At 54.6% G+C, this 20,444-nt stretch overlaps 2 protein-coding genes across 3 annotated transcripts in view; both read right to left on the bottom strand.

The window, feature by feature from the left end:
• Positions 1 to 6,803, bottom strand: part of CHD5 (chromodomain helicase DNA binding protein 5) — a 63,041-nt gene extending 56,238 nt beyond the window's left edge. For both annotated transcript variants that reach the window (XM_081056266.1, XM_081056267.1), the window contains exon 1: positions 6,605 to 6,803. In XM_081056266.1, coding sequence (XP_080912392.1) covers positions 6,605 to 6,683 — 79 coding nt within the window. In that variant the 5' untranslated portion in view covers positions 6,684 to 6,803. The remainder of the gene's footprint in view (positions 1 to 6,604) is intronic.
• A 4,379-nt stretch (positions 6,804 to 11,182) lies between these two features.
• Positions 11,183 to 19,225, bottom strand: RPL22 (ribosomal protein L22). The gene is made up of 4 exons (XM_081054708.1): positions 19,194 to 19,225; positions 17,180 to 17,284; positions 15,148 to 15,272; positions 11,183 to 13,111 (listed from the first exon to the last, which is right to left on the bottom strand). The coding sequence occupies exons 1-4, from the start codon at positions 19,203 to 19,205 to the stop codon at positions 12,967 to 12,969; spliced, it is 387 nt and encodes a 128-aa protein (XP_080910834.1). The 5' UTR covers positions 19,206 to 19,225; the 3' UTR covers positions 11,183 to 12,966.
• Between the last annotated feature and the right edge of the window lie 1,219 nt (positions 19,226 to 20,444).

The raw sequence follows: 20,444 nt of genomic DNA, 5'->3' as shown, positions 1-20,444 counted from the left end.
GAGGATAAGGCCCCAAACCCTCTGCCCACAAGCAGACCCCGCCCTCCGTTCCTGAAGACCTCTCGGCCCCAAACCATCTGCCTGATGAAACCCCTCCTCCAGGAACGTTCCCAGGGCTGGCACACAAGGATGAGGACCCCACCTGCCCACTCCCATCTGAAAGGCTCTTTCTCTTCCCTCTGCTTCTGGTGGCCCTGAGGACACCCCAGGGCTGACTTTCTGTGACACTATCCCCCCAACCCCTTGATTCCCACTCACCTCTCCTCCCCTTCAGCACTGGGCCCTGAGCCTTTGAAAGCCAGACCTGGCGAGTCACATCCGAGCAACCCTTCCCATGCCCATCACCCCTCCTGAGCTCCGGCCTTGTGCCCCCTGCCTCAGAGCACACAGCCAGTGGTAAGGCGGGACCTGCCCACCCTGGGGTGAGTGTCCCAGGGAGAAGAGTCCTCAGGACTCCTTGCCCTGCCAGGTCCTGGCCCCTCCTGGCTGCCCTGCAGCCCTCTGGCCAGCCTGGTAGCCTGCCCTTCCGCACCAGCCTGCCCTGCAGTCAAGGCTCCATTGATCTAAGACAAGCTATAATTAGGACCCATTAGCCTTGTTATCTCTGCTACCTGCTGGGCCCCCAGGTCAGAGCAGGCCTGCGGAGGAGGCAAAGGGAAGGGGGGGACAGGCAGGGGGACCAGTAGGGACAGAGTTTGCAGGGGCGAAGAGAGGTACTGCGTTTTCCTAAATTCACCCCCAGCCCCTTGCCACCTCCCTGCACAGGCTGCAGCCCAGGGCACCCCTCGGTCTTGCAGGCTGCAGCCCAGGCGAGCTGGGTGGGCCTTTCTCAGGGTAACACATTATAACAGTGGAAGTTCCTATGTACTACTTGCGACGCACAAAGCAGGTAGCGTATGTGGATTTATATGAAGTCATACAGCGACCTGGGAGGTAGTACTACTGTTATCCCATGTACAGATGGGGAAACTGAGGCTCAGAGGATCTCCTCACTTGCCCACATCTCAGTTTCACAGCTGGCAGGTGGTAGAGCCAAGATGGACCTTAGGCAGGTGGTTTCCACGAGTGGTCCCCGCTGCTGCCCCTCCTTCCAGGCATAGGACTCTCCCAGAATTCAGACTTTCCCCACATTTACTATATTTAAACTTAAACAGCATGGCCTATGTGCCAAGCTCAGGGCCGTGCCCTGGGAACCCTGAGGTGACTCAGGCCAGCCCCTGGTCTGCGAGGTCATACGGGGTCCCTCGGGGACATGAGGGCTCGTCCACCACAAGTCCCCATGCTTACCCCACAGGTTATGCTCTGCCCAGCTCCTCCTCGCTCCTCTGGGAGGGGCAGCAGCAGAGCCCAGCCCACAGGGCCCTGGGCAAGAATGCAGCCCCCCAGGGAGCTTTGAAAACACAGAGTCATCAGAGTAAAAGACAAACATGGTTGTGGAGAGAAAAGTTAGGTCATCTGATTTGGAGTGGTCAAAGGATTTGGAGGTGGTGAGCCAGGGGCCAGAGAGACCAGCAAACCTGCCGGCGATGGGGACGAAGTTCAGTGTCCACCACCTTCTCTCCTCTCTCTGGGACTGGGGAGAGGGGCTTCTTCCATTCCCCACCCCCAGCCCAGCACCAAGCACAAGACCACTAGGTGGCTGGCAGGGGTAGGGGGGGACAGGCATAGGGGAGCACAGACTTCCGCCCACAACCCTCCCCAGCATGGTCACCCCCCTCCCTGAGCCCACTTCATCCTTAAAATGGGCCTGATGCTGCCTTTCTCACAGGTGACGGAGAACTTGAAACTGGGAGTGAAAAGTACCAACAAGACGCCCAGTGTGCTTGGTAATAGCAGGCAGATCTAGGGAGGCCCCAAGAGGATGCGGATGGCAGGTAGCGAAGGGCTCGGTGGCAGAAGGTGAGGGTCTCTGGTTCAGGCACTGCTGGGCCAAGAGTTCTCAGGGCCACCCTAAGGCTGGCCAAGGAGGGGGTGCCAAGACTAAGGTTCCCATCAGACCTTGGAGTGCCCCCCCACATCACAGGCGCCCTGCTGAAAATGGGGGGCTGTACTCCCACCCAACAGAGAATTAATAATTTATTAATTTATGACATTTAACAAAACCCAGACATCACCTCATTGGCATCTCATCAAAGAAAGCATCAGCCCTGAGCACTCGGGGCAGGCGGGCGGGCAGGAAAAGGGAGGTAGAAGAGGTGGGTGGGGAGTGACGATGGGGAAGGATGGGGACCCAGGTCAGGCAAGGAGAGGCCCCCATTCAAACCCAGAGAACTGGTAGGGAGGAGGAGGAACAAGAGGAGATGGTGACACACTAGGAGGGCCAGGGAGAGACAGGGACAAAAGAGGGAAACAGAGGGACAGCCAGAAAGAGAGAAGCAGAGGCAAGGACTTGGGGAAAACAGGCAGGCAGATTATGAGACATACTGGGACAGAGTGAAAGAAAGAGACAGAGAGAGGTAAATAAGGACAGAGAAAAAGAGATAAAGCAGAAAGTCTCAAAAGTTATCTGTAAAAGCCCCAGAAAGTTATACGCCACACACTGTATTTAGTACCTGGCTCAGAGAAGATACTCCAGAAATCTATGTTGGGTGGGTGGGTAGATGGACGGATGGATGGATGGATGGACGGATGGGTAGGATGGATGGATGGGTGTGTAGATGGATGGTTGGATGATAGAGAGTGGGTAGTATGGATGGATGGATGGATGGACAGAGGAATGGTGAATGGGTTGGATGGATGGATGGATGGTGGGTGGTGAGAGGATGGTTGGTTGGTTTTATGGTTGGATGGGTAGATGTTTGGTGGGAGGGTGGATACATGGGTGGGTGGATTAATAGGTGGGTAAACGATGGAATCAACTGATGAAATGATAGACGGATCTTAGTCTCTGATCAACGTAAAGTGAGGTGACTCTCCCCCAGGCCAAGCCACTGGGCAAACTGTGCTGGTCACTTTGCCCCCCTCCTCCCAGCAGAGTATTAAATACCATCAGGCTCCCTGAGAGCTCCCCAAACCTAGCTTCCCCAACAGGGAGGAGGGGACGAGCTACGAAGGCATGGGCCTTGGGAACCATGTCTATCACTCCCTCCTCAGCTCAAGGAAGCGTAAGATGTTCACGTGGCTGGGGCCAGTCCTCTGCATGTGGGGGCACAGGACACCAGGGCTCTCTGAGGTCAACATGGTCACACTGCCCGGACAGGGGAGAGGCTTGACTCACCAGCTCTGGGAAACCCACCTTTGGCTGTGTGTGAGTGAGGAAGGGCTGGGTCAACCAGGCAGGGAACTTCTGAGGAAAAGGCCCAGGTGCCACGCCCCACCCTCCTGCCCTCCCTCCCTCCCGCCCCACCATGGGTCTCACAGTCCCAGCCCTTCTCCAGCCCAGTCTCCCAAGTCCCCCAGCTTACTGGATGAGGGTATAAGTCTCGGAAGCATTTCCTTGGGAAAGGCAGGCAAACTGCCCCCCTTGGATGGTGCTAATAGTAACAGTCACAGTTTCTTGGGCACCTATTATGTGCTGGGCACTGTGACCTAAATGTTCCATGTCCTCCATCTCGCCCATCCTCATAATAACCCTCTGTGATGTAGCCATTTCACAAGTGGGGACACTGAGACCAAGGCGCTGGGGGGACTTCCCAGGTCAGGCAGCCACCAAGCAGAACCACCAGCACCCATCTGACCCAAGCGCTCATGGGCCTACCCTTCTGAACCCCCAGGAGAATTTGGCAGCTGCCGGTCCAAGAGCCAGAGGCAGGTACCCACCCTGCCCTCCTCCTGGAAGCAGGCTCACCGACCTGCCTCTACACGAGAGAGCTGGTCGGGCAAAGTCCTGTGTGGGAAGCAAGAACAGTGCTGAGGGGGAGGTGGGAGACGGGCAGAGTGAAAAGAAAGTGAAGTTGACAAGTAACAAGTCCAACTGCTACAGAGCCAAAAATTAGCATGCCAGCGCCCAACACGCTAACTCCTCCAGCCACAGACTGCGGTGTTTTAGAACCCACTGGCTCTAGGTCCACACGGGCCACGGCCACGGGCTCAGGCTGAGGGCTGCAGAACGGCTGCAATGAAGGGCTAGAGGATCTGCTGAGGTCGCCTCAGGAGTGACCGAGGCCTGGGCTGAGGCTGTCATTGCGTCCAGGGGTCAGGGGGGACCTAGGACTCCCAACCCTCAGACACTGAGCTCCACAGTGCCAGGTGCTGGGCACGGCTGGTGACCAAGGGAGTCACACTGTGTCAGGGAGCCCACTGACACAGAAGTAAGCTGGTGACGGACTTTCAGGGAGTAGAAAGTGCTGCCAAGAAATTAAAGCATGAAAATGGGTCTGAGTGCAACAGAGGTGAGGCCTCACTTGAGCCCAGAGGTCAAGGAGGGCTTCCCAGTGGTGACACTGAGCTGGACCTAAATGACAGGACGGAGGCGGAGGAAAGAGCAGGGGAGGCAGAGGTCATAGCCAGGGCTCAAGGGCAGGATGCAATTTAGGGGACTCCAGAAGCAGCGAGGCCAGTGTGACTGTAGAATGTGAACTGGGGGAGTGTGGGGGGTGGAACAGAATAGGGGCTTCACAAGCGATCCAAGCTGTGGGGTGTGGGCTCTGATTGTGTCACCCTGGCAGGTGGTCAGTGAGGACTGGGTAGGAAGCTCTGGAGTGGACCAGCAGGAGGAGACAGTGGCTTGAACTGGGGACGTGGAGAGGAGCTGGGAGCCTGGGGAAGCCCAGGATATGCTCCAGAGGTAGAGCATATGGTCTTGCTGAAGGAGCGGCTGCAGTCGCCAGGCCACCAGGGCCAAAGCAGAACCGCTCCTCTGTAGGGCTTTGAGGGAGCTCCTAGAGGCTCTGGGGACAACCCCCACCCCACCCCTGGAGCAATGGGTGGAAGAAGGGGACAGAGGGAGGATAAGTGGTGGGCAGGTGACTGAGTGAGCCCAGAGTGAGTTGGGTGCCCACCAGCCTGAGGGCACTTCCCGGGGCTCCTCCCCACCCCACCCCCCATGCTCCACACCCTGACACAACCAAGGAATGGCAGAGTATTCCGCAGTGGGAGACAGGGGACACCATCGGAGGAGCGGTGAAGTCCTGGAAATAAACCTATTAATGCATGTCCAGCTGTCCACTGCCCCTATCAGTGCCACAAAGGGGCCACGCCCAGAGCACCACCAAGAACCACTTACTGAGGAAGCCTGCGAACCGCTCTCCAATGAGCCAGCCTCCTGGGAAAAAAACAGCCATGGTTTCCACACCTGTGCTGGGCCTCTGTGTTCCCTTCCAGAAAATGGGCCTAGTTCCCTGGACCCAGATGTAACAGTCAACTATTGTCCAAGCGACCCCGCCCATGTGGGCCACCTCGCCCCACTGCTCTCACCCCAGCAGGCACTTTGCAAAGTTGGCCAGACTGTCTGAAGGGTAGGGTGAGGCCAGGCTCCTGGAGAGACCCCAGCCATAGTGTCAAAGCAAGCAAACAAGTGGGGAGGGGGCGGAGGCCCCCCCATCAGGCATGGCCACCTGGTGGGAATCCCCTCAGTAGGAAGACACAGATCAGCCGGGGAGCTGCTGCCTGCTGGGGTCCCCTCCTCTCACCTCCTACACATAGGAGTTGGGGTGCCAATTTGTGGAATATCCTTCCCCGCAGGGAAAGGCACTCCTGGGGCAGACAGCACACTGCTGGGCCGGCGGGGCCCCTGGACCTCCCACAAGTCTCTTGGGAGCCCAGCAGGGGCCAGAGACTTGGTGCAGGACACTAAGAAGTAACAGTCCCCCAGAAGGGAGGGAGGGAGGCTGGTTGACAGAGTGAGGCCCTGCCCAGCTGTGTCAGGAGGGGACCCGTCCCAAACAGACGGTGAGCAGTTAACTAAAGGATGATCTTGTCCTGCGAGGTTACCCTGACGCACGCGCTGGGTGCTGAGAGGGGCGGCACGGGCAGGGGCGGTGGCCGGGGCGGCAGGCCCTCGGCCGGAGCAGAGTGGGCTGGGCCGCCACTGCCCCCGAGATCGGGGTCTGGAGGCGGCGGCGAAGGCGCCCCAGGACGACGCCCGCGGCCCGCAAAGTGCTGAGGGGAAGCGGTCACAGCACCCAGCGGCCGGGGGACCGGCGAGCCCCAGCCCGGAGCCCTGGCTGGCCCTAAAGGAAGCCACCAAGCCAGGGCACTTGCCGGGTCCCCAAGCATGGCCGTTGGAGCCCCGCTCCAGGCCCCACCCAGCCCGCACCGGGGCTGCGTTGGGCCGGGGCCCAGGGCCCGAGCTCCCGGGACGCAAGAGGCGCGAGGTGCGGGGGCAAAGCTCGGGGTGTCCGCGCCTGCAGCCGAGCTCGATGCCCGCGCCCTTCAAGGGCACGCGGGCTGACCCGGCGGCGCCGCGCCCCTCCCCGTCCGGGGCGCCCAGCGCGGCCCACCCCCGCCGGTGGTGCCCTGCCCGCCAGGCCCGGTGGCCCCAGCCGTACCCCGCCCTGGCCGCCCACGCCCGCGCCCTTGGCCGCGGCGCCAGCAGGGCGGGAAGGCGGCCCCAGCGCAGCGCCCCCCGCGCGCCGCCAGCAACGCCGGCGCGGTCCGGCCCCCGGGCCCCAGCGGCCCCCTGGCCCCGAGGCGCCCGGCCCGGCGCGGCCGGCACCCAGCTCACCTGACATCTCGTCCTCGTTCTCCATCTCGTCCGCAAACAGCCGCGGCAGCTCCTCCTCGGTGCCCAGTGGGCCCCGCATGCCCGGCGCGGGGGGAGGGGAGGTGGGCGCCCCCCTCCCGCCGGGCGCGGTGCCAGCCTTAACCCGTGAGCTGCCGGACTGGTGCGCGCGGCGGGCGAGGCGGCCTCGGCGAGAAGATGGCGGCCGCCTGCCCCCCACCCCCCCAAGCCCACCCCCTGTCCCGACCCCCTCCTCTAGGCTGTTTCCACTCGGCTCCCGCAAAGCCGGGGCCGCTCCGCCCCCCGCGCCCCGCAGTCGGAGTCCGCAGCCTGCCGAGGGTGGCGGCGGCAGCGCCCGCGGCACGGCTGCACAGCGGGGGGGCGGCACACATGCCCGGATTGTGACGTCCAGTCTGGTTGCTGTGGCAACCCCATCCCATCGTTCCGGCAGCGCGACTAGTTAACAGCGGAGAACAAGTTGGGAGACTAGTCCCGAGCCGCCGGGGGCAGCGTGGGGGCAGGGTGGGGGCAGGGGGAGCCGTCGAGGCGCCCTCGCGCCCGGGGACCCGACGGCCGGGCGGGCAGCGGGCCTCCGGCGAGCTGGGCCCCGTGGGAGGCGGGGAAAGCCGCCCGCGAGCACCCCGGGCAGGGCCCGCTGCCTCTCCCACCCGGGAGGCGTGCGGCCCCGGGCTCCTCGCCCGCCGTCTGCTCCCACGCAGCGGGACCCTCGCCTCTCCGCACACAGCCCCGGCCTCTACACGCCCCTTCCGAAAGAGGGTTGGAAGAAAAATGCGTTCCGCCCTTGGGGAAGTGCCGCTCTGGGGACAGCGGGGTCTGATGCCTCCAGAAGAGCCGTGCAGGCTGGCTCCTCCCTGACCCCATCGCACCCCGCGCCCACCACCCCCGTGCCCGCTGCCAAAACGCCCCTCCAGGCTGGGCTCCGACGCCTGGGGGTGCTCGGGATCTACATTCTGTGCCCGAAACTCCCGCTCAGAAGCGACACCTGTCGCGGAGAGCGAAGGAGCCGCCGCTACCAGCCCTCGGTTGTTAAAGGTGAAGATGGAGGCCAAAGCCCTCGGGAGCAAGGCTGGAATTTTAAGTGAGCGCAGCCAAGCCACTCTCGCAGCAGCAAATCTTAAGGCTACGCTCACACGCGAAAGTTTCCGTGGCGGGCAGGATGGCCAGCTCTCTTAACCTACCATGGCCAGTAAAGCAAGCGCACCCACACCTCAGTGCGTCTGCGGGAACCCACTGGGGCCCCACGTCGCTGCCAGAGACCCACAGGACCTGCCTGACTTGGGAAGTCAAAAACAGAGGGCGTGGCGATCTTGTCTGTAGCACCAACCCGTGGTCTTGGCTGAGCACTGGTGCGCCCCATCCAGGCAGGCATTCACCAGCATCCTGCCACACTGACATCGCCAGGACTCCTGTCCTGGGGCCTTTGGGGAACCAGGAGAGTTGTGCCTGCGCAGGGACAGCACCCTGTGCAAGATCTCCTGGGGAGGTGGCCACAACCTAAGCAGTGGTGAGAATAAGCAGCGTCCAAGCTGAACCCTGGAGGTGATGGATGGCGGGGGTCAGGGGGTGCTGGAAAAATATGTAGCCAATTTCCCCTCCCCCTTCCCATCCAAATTAATTGCCAGCGAGCCCCAAACAAAAGCTTCTCTTCATTCATCCTTGAGCATGGGCAGGTCTGTACAGCCCCCTGGATCAGTGTGGGGCACTGGGAACCCCTTGTCCTCCCAGGTCACTTTAAACCACACGAGAGACTGAAGGAGCCCGGAGCAGATGGCCTGCAAGGGCCAAGGAAAAGGCATCAGGGCGGTGGGCTTCTGCTGGTCCAAGGCTGGGTGTCACATCGCTGGGCATCTGGCCGAGGGGGCCCGGGATTACTGGTCTTCTAGCTGGCCTGCATTTTCCCTGACAAGGCTGCCTTGCACTTTCAGGACCTGTTAACCATCCAGGAAAAAAACCCTAAGCACCATCAAACATGCCCACCACCCATTACCAGCCCTGCCCAGCCCCTCCCAGCTGGCAGGATGAGGTCAGGACACTTCCACGGGTTCCCGTACCACTTTAGAGAAACTGACTTACTGTATGGCCCATCACCAGAATGCCCCCACACACACACCACATACACACACCACACACACCACATACACACACACCCCCCCACACACACACACACTACATACGCACACACACCACATATACACACACACACACACAACACCACCACCACCACCATTAAACTTGGCTCCAATTCCAAGGCCAGGCTGAGAAAGTAAAGACATCGTTCAAGACTGAACAGTTCCAACTGCTCCACTTGGCAAAAATTCGAGTTGACGCTCATCATTCGTGATCCTCTCCCCCATCGAGTTCTTGCCCATGCTGCTGCTAGGTAACATTACTGAATGACCAAAAGCAAAACAAAACAAAAAGTGGAGTGGCAGAAACAAATGGATTTTTGACTAGAAATCTCCAGTGATATTTAAAAGGGGAGCTCTTGTTATTGTTGAACTGTGTGCGTTTTAATGACAATGGACCAAAAATGCCTGAAGTTAAAAGCAATCCCTCAAAAAGTGAAAGTTCAATAAACTGCAATTCTGAGAACAAGGAGTTAAGTAATTAAGGTTACAGTTTCAGGAGACAAGGTTCTCGTGTGTGCTGATCACAGAGCTTCTAATCACCTCAGTGATAATTCAAAAATCAAAACATATTGTTAAAATATATTAGTTGCAAAAGCCCCAAGGGAAAATGTTTTTCCGAGAGGAGAGCTGCAATAGGTAGTATCTCAGACACAAACCCTATTCTGTCTCTGAATTGCTCCTACAGGGCCAAGTCCTGCGAGGACCGTTCCTTCAGCAGCAGATCCCAGCATGGCCATCTCATGGCCCTATGACACTGGGCCTCTCAAGGGCAGTGAAGTTCTTGTTCCTGCGCCCCTCCCAGCCAGTCAAGCAGGTCACAGCTCTGACTGGGCCTCCTCAAAGGTGGCTGAGACTGTCACTGGCAGGATAGCCGTATCCCATGAAACGAAGGGTTGAGTGCCCATGTACCGAGACCTCACTTGTACTTGAAGCTTGTTTCTCAAGAGTCTTGCCCCCCTGGAATCCAAATCACTTGGGGCTGCTGGGGAGGGGCAGGGAGCTTGTCAGAAAGGCAGACTCCTGGACACAGCCCTGAACCTGAGGAAGCCTTAAATGAAAGCATAGTATGGTTCTAGCAATGGTATCAGCACAGCCTTTACATTTCAGCTTAGCCTGAAATAGCCTAGGAAAGAGAATGTGGAGTCTCCAATCCTCCCAGAGGTAGGAAAATGTCTGGATTACAAATTCTTAGGTTTTTGTTCCCTGAGATAAGCACCCTTAGGGCATCATCTAAAAGGCAGAGTCCCCGCTTCCTTCAGCACCGCCTCCTTGCTGGGACCAGAACTGTTCCTTACCTTCCAGAAAGAACCCACCACCAGTTCACTTCCCCAGAGAAGAGGCTCTTTACCAGGACTCAGCCACCGCCTGCAGCAGCTCTCCGTCGAGGCGGCTTCTGACCCCAGCCAGCCCTGTGCTCTGTCCAAGGTGTCACCAAGGGGAGGTCTGTCTCCATGGTACTGCCAAATCTGTCGTCTCCTCAGGGACTCCCATCCTAGTTGTGTGCCCCCCCCCTCACAAGGAGGGGCCAGCGCCCGGCTATGCCTCCAACATGTGATAAGCTTGGGAGGTGAGTCAGGAAGGACCACGGCAGTAAGAGGAAGGAAATGGATGTGGGCCACTGAAGCCAAGTTCCAGGCTCGCCTGAGGTCATCAGTGACTTGACCAGGGGACCATTCTAGCCTCACTGAGGTCCTGCTCACCTTCCAAGAAATCAAGTGTCCCCGAAAAAAGGCTTGAAGTCCAAATACATAGTTCAGACCTATGTATTTCAACTCTTGGCTCTTCCTGGAGAGCTAGGAGCACACCACCACTCAGAAAAGAAAGGCACTTGCACGACTGTCAAAGTCACGGGGAGGGGGGTCACCGAGGCTTTTGAAAGGAAAACAAGATAGTAAACCTTCAATCAGAGCCAGTGTTGCTCAAGCCAAGGCAGACGTGGTGTTGGTAACCAGAGTCCACTGAGAACGACTGTGCCAACTTCCTATTTCCCTTCTTTTATGATCTTAAATCCCAGCTTAAAACTCCCCATGACCCAGTCCGTTCCTGTGCCTCGAATATTTCAGATCGGATAGGTGAGTCATGAGGCGAGAGATACAAAGGAAATCGGTCTAAAATGTGGCTCAGGCACAGCTGGTGCAATGGGTGTAATGGAATTCAGGTTCACACTATTATCGCCCCATCAGAAAAAGTCATTTGTTAGCAAGATCTGAAGAAATTCTACACCGAGAGTTCAGTTCTGTCAACTGCGGAATCTCACTGAGGCACAGCGAGGTAACTAAAGGAAATGGGACGGAAGGACTTTATCTTCTCAAGATTAATGAAGACCAAGGTCATTGTCAGTACAGGAATTAATCAGTGAGGGCAAACAAAATTTTTGTTGCTAAACAGATTAACATCCTTTAAAAAAAACAAAAGCCTTGCACAATAACAGTAGCCAAGTGTTAGCCACTTTAATATAAAATGTGATCAAAACTCAATTACAAGAGTTCAAAAAGCATAGAAAAACCAATTAAGTCTCAATTTTATTACAAGGTTTAAAATCTGGGAGTGGTTTTAAAAAAAATGTATATGCTAATCTCAGCCCAGGGTTAATATTTTACAGCCACACTAAGAATTACTACAGGGGAACATCAATGTAACAAACAAGTAAAATTTGCAAAGGCAAGTCATAAACTTAGTAACAGTAACTAATCATGGTTAAGGGCCCGGCAGAAAGCCACTGATGCCTCAGTTATTTGAAAAGAAACCCTGCCTTCTATGAGGGCGGAGAAACGTGTAAACAATTCTGCTCCAGGAAATTTGCATAGAAATAGAAAATGCTAGAGCCTTTACCACAGATGAAATTGCCAAGCCTCACTCAACACTCAATTCGATCCAAGGAGCACCAAATGTTACATTGGAGCCAAGGCAGGGCTCGAACCATTTCATTTCCAGCTATGCATCGAGCAGAGCGCACATTTCAGGTGTGGAAATTAGCTGTAGACCAGCTCCTTAAAACATGAATTTTCTACAACGTAATTTTAAGACGACGCAGACATTTCCACAGAATTGTTTAAAAGATTTTACAAGGACACCCTAAGGCATCAGGGTCTCTTTCCAAAGCCACTCGCAAACTCTTCGCAAACTCTTCGTGTTGTTAGCAACAATTCCATCTTTACAGCCTCTTAGATAACCTTCCGCAGATCTCTAGCCCCTGCGCACAGGGCAACAAAATCCCAAGATGAGACATCATGTTCATTTTCCGCCCCCAAATCATGCAGAACATTTGCGGTTTGGTCCTGCTTAATGTCAGTTTGTAGAATACTTGACATTTAATCCAGTCACGGCCTAAATGGCCTGGAAGCGACTATTCCCTGGGCATCTCAATACTCCTTTCAGCCTGAACTGTCCCCGAATCACGTCCTTCATGCCTGGCCCCTGTGAAGAGACTCAGCTCTGGGGAGCAAAGAATTCCCACCCAGGACACACACACATGCTGACTTCTGGGCGCTCTAGAATCCTCACCTCCAGCTCCCCCTGCTGGAGACCAAAGTGACAGTCTGTTGGCAAGTCTTGGAGAAAGGAGCACTGACAAATTCATTTTTGTGCACTTTAAATTTAAAACCTGGGACTTTTACAGTCGCTCTCCAAACCCTTTCCGGGGGGCAGTAGAATATGCAGCGACGCCAAAGGACCACACCTTATTTCTAGAGAAAGAAAACAGATTAACATACATGATAATTATGGGCATCAAGAGTAATTTGTAATCAAACACTGAAAAGACAAATGCCCTAGGACCCTGCATTTTTATCGACGCTGCCGTTTCCCCACAAGAGAACCTCAGAAAGAAGTCTCTGGTTTTGCTTTCACTGAATCAGGCGTCTCCACACTCGCACTCCTGAATCTGAGAAAAGCACCAGATAGAACTGTCACTTTTTAAAGTAAAACAGTGACTAACTGAAGCTCACGTCTCCACACCCTTAATCCAGCTGCTCGATGTCACACATGGTCGTCAGTTCCCTCACAGGAGACTGACTCTTCTAGTTTGGTATTACTATCAGGAGAACTGAAAGTTTCAAGCAGAGAAAAAGTCTAATTACAAAGAAGGGAGTGGCAGCCCAAATGAAGCCCGTTTACTACGATTTCCAATTTTCTGCAGAGATACAAGGAAAACCACCAATTTGGTTCCCATGTTTTATTCAAGAACTGATACAGAACAATCCAGAGTAAGGAGTCTTAATCCTCATCTTCCTCCTCTTCTTCGTCCTGGTTAATCTGGAAGTAACGCAATTCGTAACTTTCTTTGCTGTTAGCAACTACACGCAACCAATCACGGAGATTGTTCTTCTTCAAATACTTTTTGGTGAGATATTTCAAATACCTGCAGAGAAAGAACACTTGAGAACTCCACTAGACACACGGCCTTCTTGCATTTGGAAACACTGTAACTTTTATGAAACCCTTGCATTCAAAAATCAAGCTGTTTCCCACCTTTCAAAATTGGCAAAGATAAGGCAAATACACTCAGCCAATGGTCTAACAAGAAAACATAGCCACAGTTCATCTAAACTGGCAATAAAAATGAGAACAGGTTAAGCTGTAAGAGTTGTCCATGAAACAATAGCAAACACCTAGAAAACCGTTTTCAGTGACCACTAGAGAAAGAGCCCGGTGGTTGTTTGACAATTAAGCACACGACCATGATCCCTTTCGTTGAGGAAGCAATGGGCTCCCGGCACTCCCTCCCCCATGTCACTCACTGCCTCAGACCTCCTACCTCCTTTCCAGGTTGTTCAGCTTATGGGGATTGCTCCTTGGGGCTCTTATATACACACTCTCATTCTGCGGTGGGACAGGTGCCTCCCCGCCCCCTGGCTCCAGCTCTGCACAGAGGGCACATTTCTCCTCTGGCCTGGCTACTCCAGCATCTTCCCAAAGCCATAAAGAGAAGACGAGGGAATAGAGTGCCAAGCAAACCCACTGCTGGGCAGGTAACCTTTCCAAACCTCAGGTTCTCCCTCTAACAACCGGCCTCATGACACTTACCATCCCTTCAGACCGTTAGGACTGAATGAGACGCACAAGCAAACTGGCTTATCAGCCAGGACCCAAATGTCCGCGGACCAACCAAGTCACACGTCCAAGAAGTGAACACAACCGTGCAACAGTGTTACTTATGCCAACCAAGCAACCTTCCCAAAGAATATGAAGATCTCAGTTCAATTTTACCCACTTTTCCCTACATAAAAATAAATCAATTCAGTCGCTCCATCTAAAACGTTTTTTTCATTTATTATTTCTATCATATTGTATTCAGATGAGATGGGTTGACAATTTTCATAATAGAATGTTGAAGGAAAGCTAGGTGAACAGCTGCAGAAGTTCAGAGGCCAGCAAGAAAAAGTTCATTAGGAACATCTTAAATGTTTCAAAAAAATAAAACTTATCATCAAGATAGGAAAGCTGTAATAGAAGATTAAGGCTCCTTTCTTTCTCTACTGGGTAAAGAAGAGAAAATTTGTGAAAACGGAAGTAGGCTGTGTCAGGAGAGTCTCTGGAAAACGAGGAAACGGGTCACAGGAAGATTACAGAACCTTCCCCAAGGGCTCTGCGAAAGCCCACGAGTTTGACATTTTGTACTCCCTGGAGTCCCTCCCCATAGGTGCACTGACCTATCTAACTGCCTGCTGCACACATGAAATAACAGCCAGGCAGGAGTCCTTCACTCAAGCCTTCAAGTCCTCTCCGGACTGATCTCATTAAAAGTAAAAGCGAAGCTGAACTATAACCAGTCGGTCCTAACACACCTTCAGATTTCCCACTATTTGATTCAGTTTGATTAAAAGCGCCTAAGAAGATTCCAGGCTCTGGGCTAGAAGCTAGGTATAAATATGCCCAATTCTTTAGTGACTTGTAAAATGTTTTAACCTCATCCTCACAACCAAAAGTGTGTAACACAGCAGGGCAAGTGAATCAATGTGCCTCAGAACAGGAAAATGACCCCCAGAAATAAAATGGAACGGCTTCCGTCTAAACGGAAATTTCAGATTCCTCATGATTCTAGTAACACAGGGAAAACAAATAATAGAATTAAAATGGAACGTTGTCACTGTCATCTAGAGGCAGTAGAAGCAATAGCTTCATTTTGAAGAATGCAATCTAAGCAAGTTTTTACTGCTTGAAATACTTTGGCCTATGAAAAAGAAATGTTCTAAAACTATCAAAAGTTGAATCCTTGTACCTAGGGTAACAACATTCATTCATTCCCTCACTGCCCCCTCGTACTGGGCACCGTTCCAGAAATTACCAGATGCAAGCACAAAGCAAAGCCCAGGCAGCAAAATCATGGCTGTCCTGGGTGAGGGTGCGCATCTCAGCACTGGGACACCGGCAGCTGATACTCATCCCTCCCCGTACCTTTTGGAAAAAGGCACCTCAGAAGTGACCGTGATCTTGCTCTTGCTCCTTTCAATGGTTACAACCCCTCCACCGAGATTCCCAGCTTTTCCATTCACTTTGATTCGCTCCTGAAGAAACTGCTCCTGTAAAAATCGTCAAAGGGACCAATTAGTGAAGTGACAAGTTCACCTGTCTCACCAACAGAATATTTCCATACTCCTTACACTGAACAAATGTAGTTCAAATGTTCAATCTTAAAAAAAAAAAGACAGCAAATCTTTAGCTATGATTATAGGTCTAAAAACTAGGAACAGCAATTGGAAAATGGCACGATTTGGCTTTATGAAAACAAAATCCTAGCAGGAACATACTTGACTGCTCCACACGAGGTCAAATGTGCCTCGACATGAAGGTCTGACTCGTGGGTCAAAGGTAAAGAGAAGACAGGAAACCCAGGGCCAAACAGCTAGAAGCTTGGTACAGCCAACCAAGGTTGCAAGCAACTTCTAAACCTAAGGGGTATAAAGCACTGTCCTCAGTACAACCAGAAAAAAGAAAGCCTTCACCCTAGTTAAGAAGCAAACACAGTGACTAAAATAATTATCATCCACTCGGGGGCCCTGTGCATGGTGCAGGGCCAGCAGCCCAGGAGCCCAGAGGCGAACACCTGGCAAAGCGCTGTGGCCGCCTGGGCTGCTCATTCATCTCTGTGGGCCTCAGGGGTCTCTGTCCAAAAAGGAGGACACTTCAGTTTTCTTTCTATCCCAATGATTTGAAGTCTCTCCCTTTCAGCTCCACACTCCTAGAACCCTCTATTTAAAACCTCCAACAAGGATTTGGTCAGAAATCTTGACTTTTCTACCATCTGTGGGATTATAACTATTTAAAAAAAAAAAAGAAATCTTGACTTTTGCACCTTAACACTCATAAAAGTTTTCTATCCTAAAAAGATTTCTAGAAGGAAAGACAATCACATGTACAGATGAGTGTAGAGGAAGGGAAGAGGTAACAATGGACAGCGCCACAAAACACAAACGGAAGGAGTCACAGAGTTGAGGAGTGGAAAGAAGCCACAGAGAAAAGCAAGAAGTCACTGCATAGAAAAGGAATTAAGGAGCCAAATGAGGGACCTCGTACAGGACAGGGACACAAACGGCACCTCCACAAGGGCAGTAAACTACAAGAGGTTACCCGCATTGCATTCTGTGTAATAATCAATGGCCAGAAGCCGAGCTACTTTTTTTATTTGAAAATTATTCTTGTTGTAGTGATATTATCTTGCCAACAGTTGACCTCTGAAGACTGAAGAACAAATGTAAATTTAGAAGGCTTCTGTACAACGAGAAGCCTGAATTCCCCAAGCGTGGTTATCAGAGAGGAAAAGAGTGAAATGCCAAAACCAAGGTGCAGAGTCAAAATGTGGCAATGAGGCTGCTTTTTCTAAATTTAAGTGAAACAGAGGAATACCGGGGAATGAGCAGACATAAGGGCAAAAAAAGTCAGTACAGAGCAAGGTCTGAAAAAACCAAGCTCCAATTACAAGTCAGCATGCAGGACACTTGAACACAAACGCTGCAGCTGTGACGCTTAGTAACGTGGAAAGCTCGAGGAGGTGCTGCCATCTGCCCAGGGCTCTCCAGGCCAGCAGTCGGGCCCAGGCCGGAGGCAGCCCCTTGTCCACGGGCACCAGGACCCATCGCGGATGTGTTAACACACCAAAGTGCAAACGGGATGCGGGGGCTCAGCATGTTTGCCTGTTTCCTGGTAACTTCTAAGTCATTTTCTGGACACTTAAAAGAGGAAAAGAAGGTAGTTCTCTAGCACCAATGTGCTAAAGCACCACTCGTGTTTTCCTCACACCTGTTGTTACACACGAGAGAACTCAAGACTGAGAAACAAGTAACTAGACCACAGTCCAGACAGAGTTCGACACAGAGCCAGAACTGCCGAGTTGCCTATGAGCCCAAAGTAGAAACGTGTTCCAGTGTTTGCTCAGCAACATCTCAAAAGGTTCATTACTGTCCTGAGTGGCATCAAGGGTGTAACTTACAAAATTGGCAGCATCCATGATTCCATCTTCTACTGGATGGGTGCAGTCAAGGGTAAACTTCAGAACCTGCTTCTTTTTTTTGCCTCCCTTAGCCACAAGCTTTTTCTAAGAAAGTATACAAACAGAGATGAAAGCATAACCAGTCTCCCCTACACCCCCCCAAAAAATTAAAAGCACCAAAACGGAGATGTAAAAGTCCATACAAATATGAAATCCATGGAATTGTGTTCCCCTGCAAGGGCTCCAAGAGCCCTGCTCTGCCCGAGAATAGAGGTGGGAAAATACCTGGGTTCATGACCCTCGGAAAGGGAAATCATTCCAGCACTTTTTTTTAAACGCGTCTAAAACTGTATCATTCAAGCAGTGAAAATACACGGTTAATATGTCTTGAGTAGAAAAACTGAATTTTGGACATAGCATTCAACTTTAAAACGAAAACCTTTTGCATTGTTTCATTTTGCTACTCCACCATCATGGCTGGAAAGCGGAAGTCATCGAATCACTCTGGCACCCTTGGAACCATTTACACTCTGCTGCCTCCTCCACCTCTGTGAGCACGAAGGTCTGTTAGCTTACGAACCACCATACCAGGAACTTTCCTATTTATTTGCCACAAAATTTCCAAAACGAAAGTTTCAAGGAATGCGCGTTTTATTCCAGGATCCGGGCACAGGCATACACGTGCCTGGCGCACCTAAACCAGTCTTAATCTGCAAGCAACACTTGTCCTAACTCTCGGGACTCGGGTCCTTGATCCGGCTTCGCTGTTCTGCCTCAGTGCGTCTCACCTGCTTCTCTCAGACCCGCACATCTTCGCGGCTGGAACAACGGTGAAGCTGAAACTTGGATTTTAACTACAAAACTACCGTCAACTATTTCTGGCCTTTTGACTAAATCGAGCCTATGAATTAGTAGCTTCAAACCTCAGCTGGCGTGTCTCCTACAAGGTCCCCTGACTCTCACAAAGCTTAATCTTCTCCCTCTACACACTCCAACACCATCAAAAGAAGCAGCGTCTGTACGAGCACAGCCTACTTACCTGTACCTCCCCCTGAAACACCTGCAAACGCTAAGGCCTTTCCGAGAACACCTCTTAGCGCCCCTCCTGTACGTGTACAAGAACTTCACCTACGACTCGTGCTCCTTGGGCCAGCTTTGCAAACCTCCAGCTACTGCAGGAACCGCGGACGTTTTTCTCTCGGAGACGTCCCTCCCCGTTGCAAGCCAAGGGCTGCTGTAGCCTCCAGCCCGGGGACGTACACCAGCGAGTCAAGGACCTGCTCGCCACGCGCTCGGGACCCCCCGTCCCGCTTTTAAACCAAGCACGGAAAGGCGCGGATGCACTCAAAGCCCACCCAGGAGCACGAGCCGGTGCACCAGCCCGTGAACGGGGTGCCCGGCGCCAGGGGAGGCAGGGAAGCACGTTCCCCAGGCCGGGCGGGCGGGGACCCGAGGCCGCCGCCGGGAAGCGCAGGAGCCGCGCGCCAAGGCCGGGACGCGGGCGCCCCGGGGACCTCACTGGCCCCGCGCACGCGACAGGACCTCAGCCTCGAGCCCCTCTCCGAAACCGGACCGTCCACCCACGGACAGGCCCACCGGCCCCCGAGCGCTGGCCACCGGCGTCCGGACGCGCGCGTCCCACGGGCGGCAGGTCCCCTTCCCCTTCCCCGCTCTGCGCCCGGGTCGCCAGGCCGAGACCCTGGCTGCCGCACGCCCGCCGGGCCGCCCAGGCCGGACCCCGACAGTGCAGCTCCGCGCGGGCCGCAGCCAGGGGCCCGAGCCGGCGCCCCGGCCTCTCAAAGGCGCGGATCTCGCACTCCGGCCCCAGGCCGCGGCCTCCTCCGCCCACAACGTGCCGAGCCCGGCGGCGGCCCGGGCCCGATCCGGCCGGCGTGCCAGCCCAGCCCCGGGCGGACGCTGCAGAGTGCCGCCCCGCGCGAGCCGGGCAAGAGCCAGGCGGGCGAGGACCACGTGCACGTCGCGGAGCCGAGGCCTCACGCGGAGCCATACTAACCACGGGAGCCATGGCGCTAGCCGAGACAGAAAAGGAGGGGCGCGCACTGCGCAGACGCAAAGAGTCCCCAGCGCGCAGAGCACGTAGGGCCTCAGGCCGTACAATCGCTCGGCCACGCCCCTCGGTCGCGAGCGTCTCGCCCGGTGCCGGACGATCGGGGATCGATTGGTTTTCCCTGCTTGCAAATCACATCCTGTCTCCGGCGTGGAGGGTGATGGAGAGGAAAGACGCCGGGCGGCCTGAGTCACTTCGCAGGATGGGAGTGAGGGAGCCGGAGCGCACTGGCCCGGAGGAAAACAAAGGCGTGCGCTCCGCTTTTGAAAGGCACGTAAAGAACCAGAAAGAAAGTCATTAAACCATAAATTGCCAGCTGATAAGATGGAGTCAAACCCTCTAACTCGGGGCGGTGAGGCCCGCCTGGCCCCGGGGTCCTCGTGCCCGACGCGGCTTGGGCTTCTCTGCGCCTAATTCTCCGCCAGGCGGTGCCCGGAGGCCGCGCCGCAGCCCTTGGAGGCTCCAGTGCGACCCCGCGACCCCAGAGCCACGCTGCGCACCCGCCCACCCCGGCTTCCCGGCGCGCGCCTCCTCCTGTGTCTCCCGCGCCGCGCGGACGGGGCCGCCTGGGGACCCGGCTCCCACGCAGTGGGATCCGCCGCGTGACATTCCGCGTCTCTCGCAGAACGTGCGCCCGGGACGTGTGCTGCTGGCCCCTGGCCCTGACCTACGCTGAGGACGGAGGGTCTTCCTCCCCAGGCCTGCCATCGACGGCCCTGGGACCGGAAAAGAATTCGGGGACGTTCCCAGTGACAGCCACCGCGGCTGGAGAGTGGGCGACAGCACAGCCACCCTGTCCACAGCTGGGGACCGGTTCTGACGACAGGCTGCTCGCGGGCCCCTCTGCCTGTTGGAATTGGGGTTAATTTCCTGGGGGCTATTTCTCGGACTGGGGCGCCCCAGGAGCCCCGCTTCTTAGTCCCCATGAACTTGCCCATCTGCTGCTCACAGCCCACCCGCCCGAGTGACACGTCTTTCTTTCAACCCTACAGGACAGGCCCGTTTGTTTGTTAGTTTGTTTTGGGGGGTTGTTTGTTTTGGGGGGGGTTGTTTTTTTCCTAGCCGTAGCCTGTCTTTTAAAAAGAAATTCAGCCATGGAAGCTCGAGCTTTTGTTTAACAACGGGAATACTTGCCATCCACCGTCACCCTCCTACCCTGACCCATTACACTCCAGCGCCCTGCACTGCAAGCACCCA

This window comes from Rhinolophus hipposideros, assembly GCF_964194185.1.
Source record: "Rhinolophus hipposideros genome assembly, chromosome: 8".
NCBI lineage: Eukaryota > Metazoa > Chordata > Mammalia > Chiroptera > Rhinolophidae > Rhinolophus > Rhinolophus hipposideros.
Note: the sequence above shows the minus strand (reverse complement) of the source record. Positions and strands in the feature narration are given on the sequence as shown.

Coding starts and splice junctions, on each gene's coding strand:
- RPL22 (XM_081054708.1), bottom strand. Junction 15,273..17,179: donor TCATGGATGCTGCCAATTTT/GTAAGTTACACC, acceptor CGATTTTTACAG/GAGCAGTTTCTTCAGGAGCG. Junction 13,112..15,147: donor GAGGTGCCTTTTTCCAAAAG/GTACGGGGAGGG, acceptor CTTTCTCTGCAG/GTATTTGAAATATCTCACCA.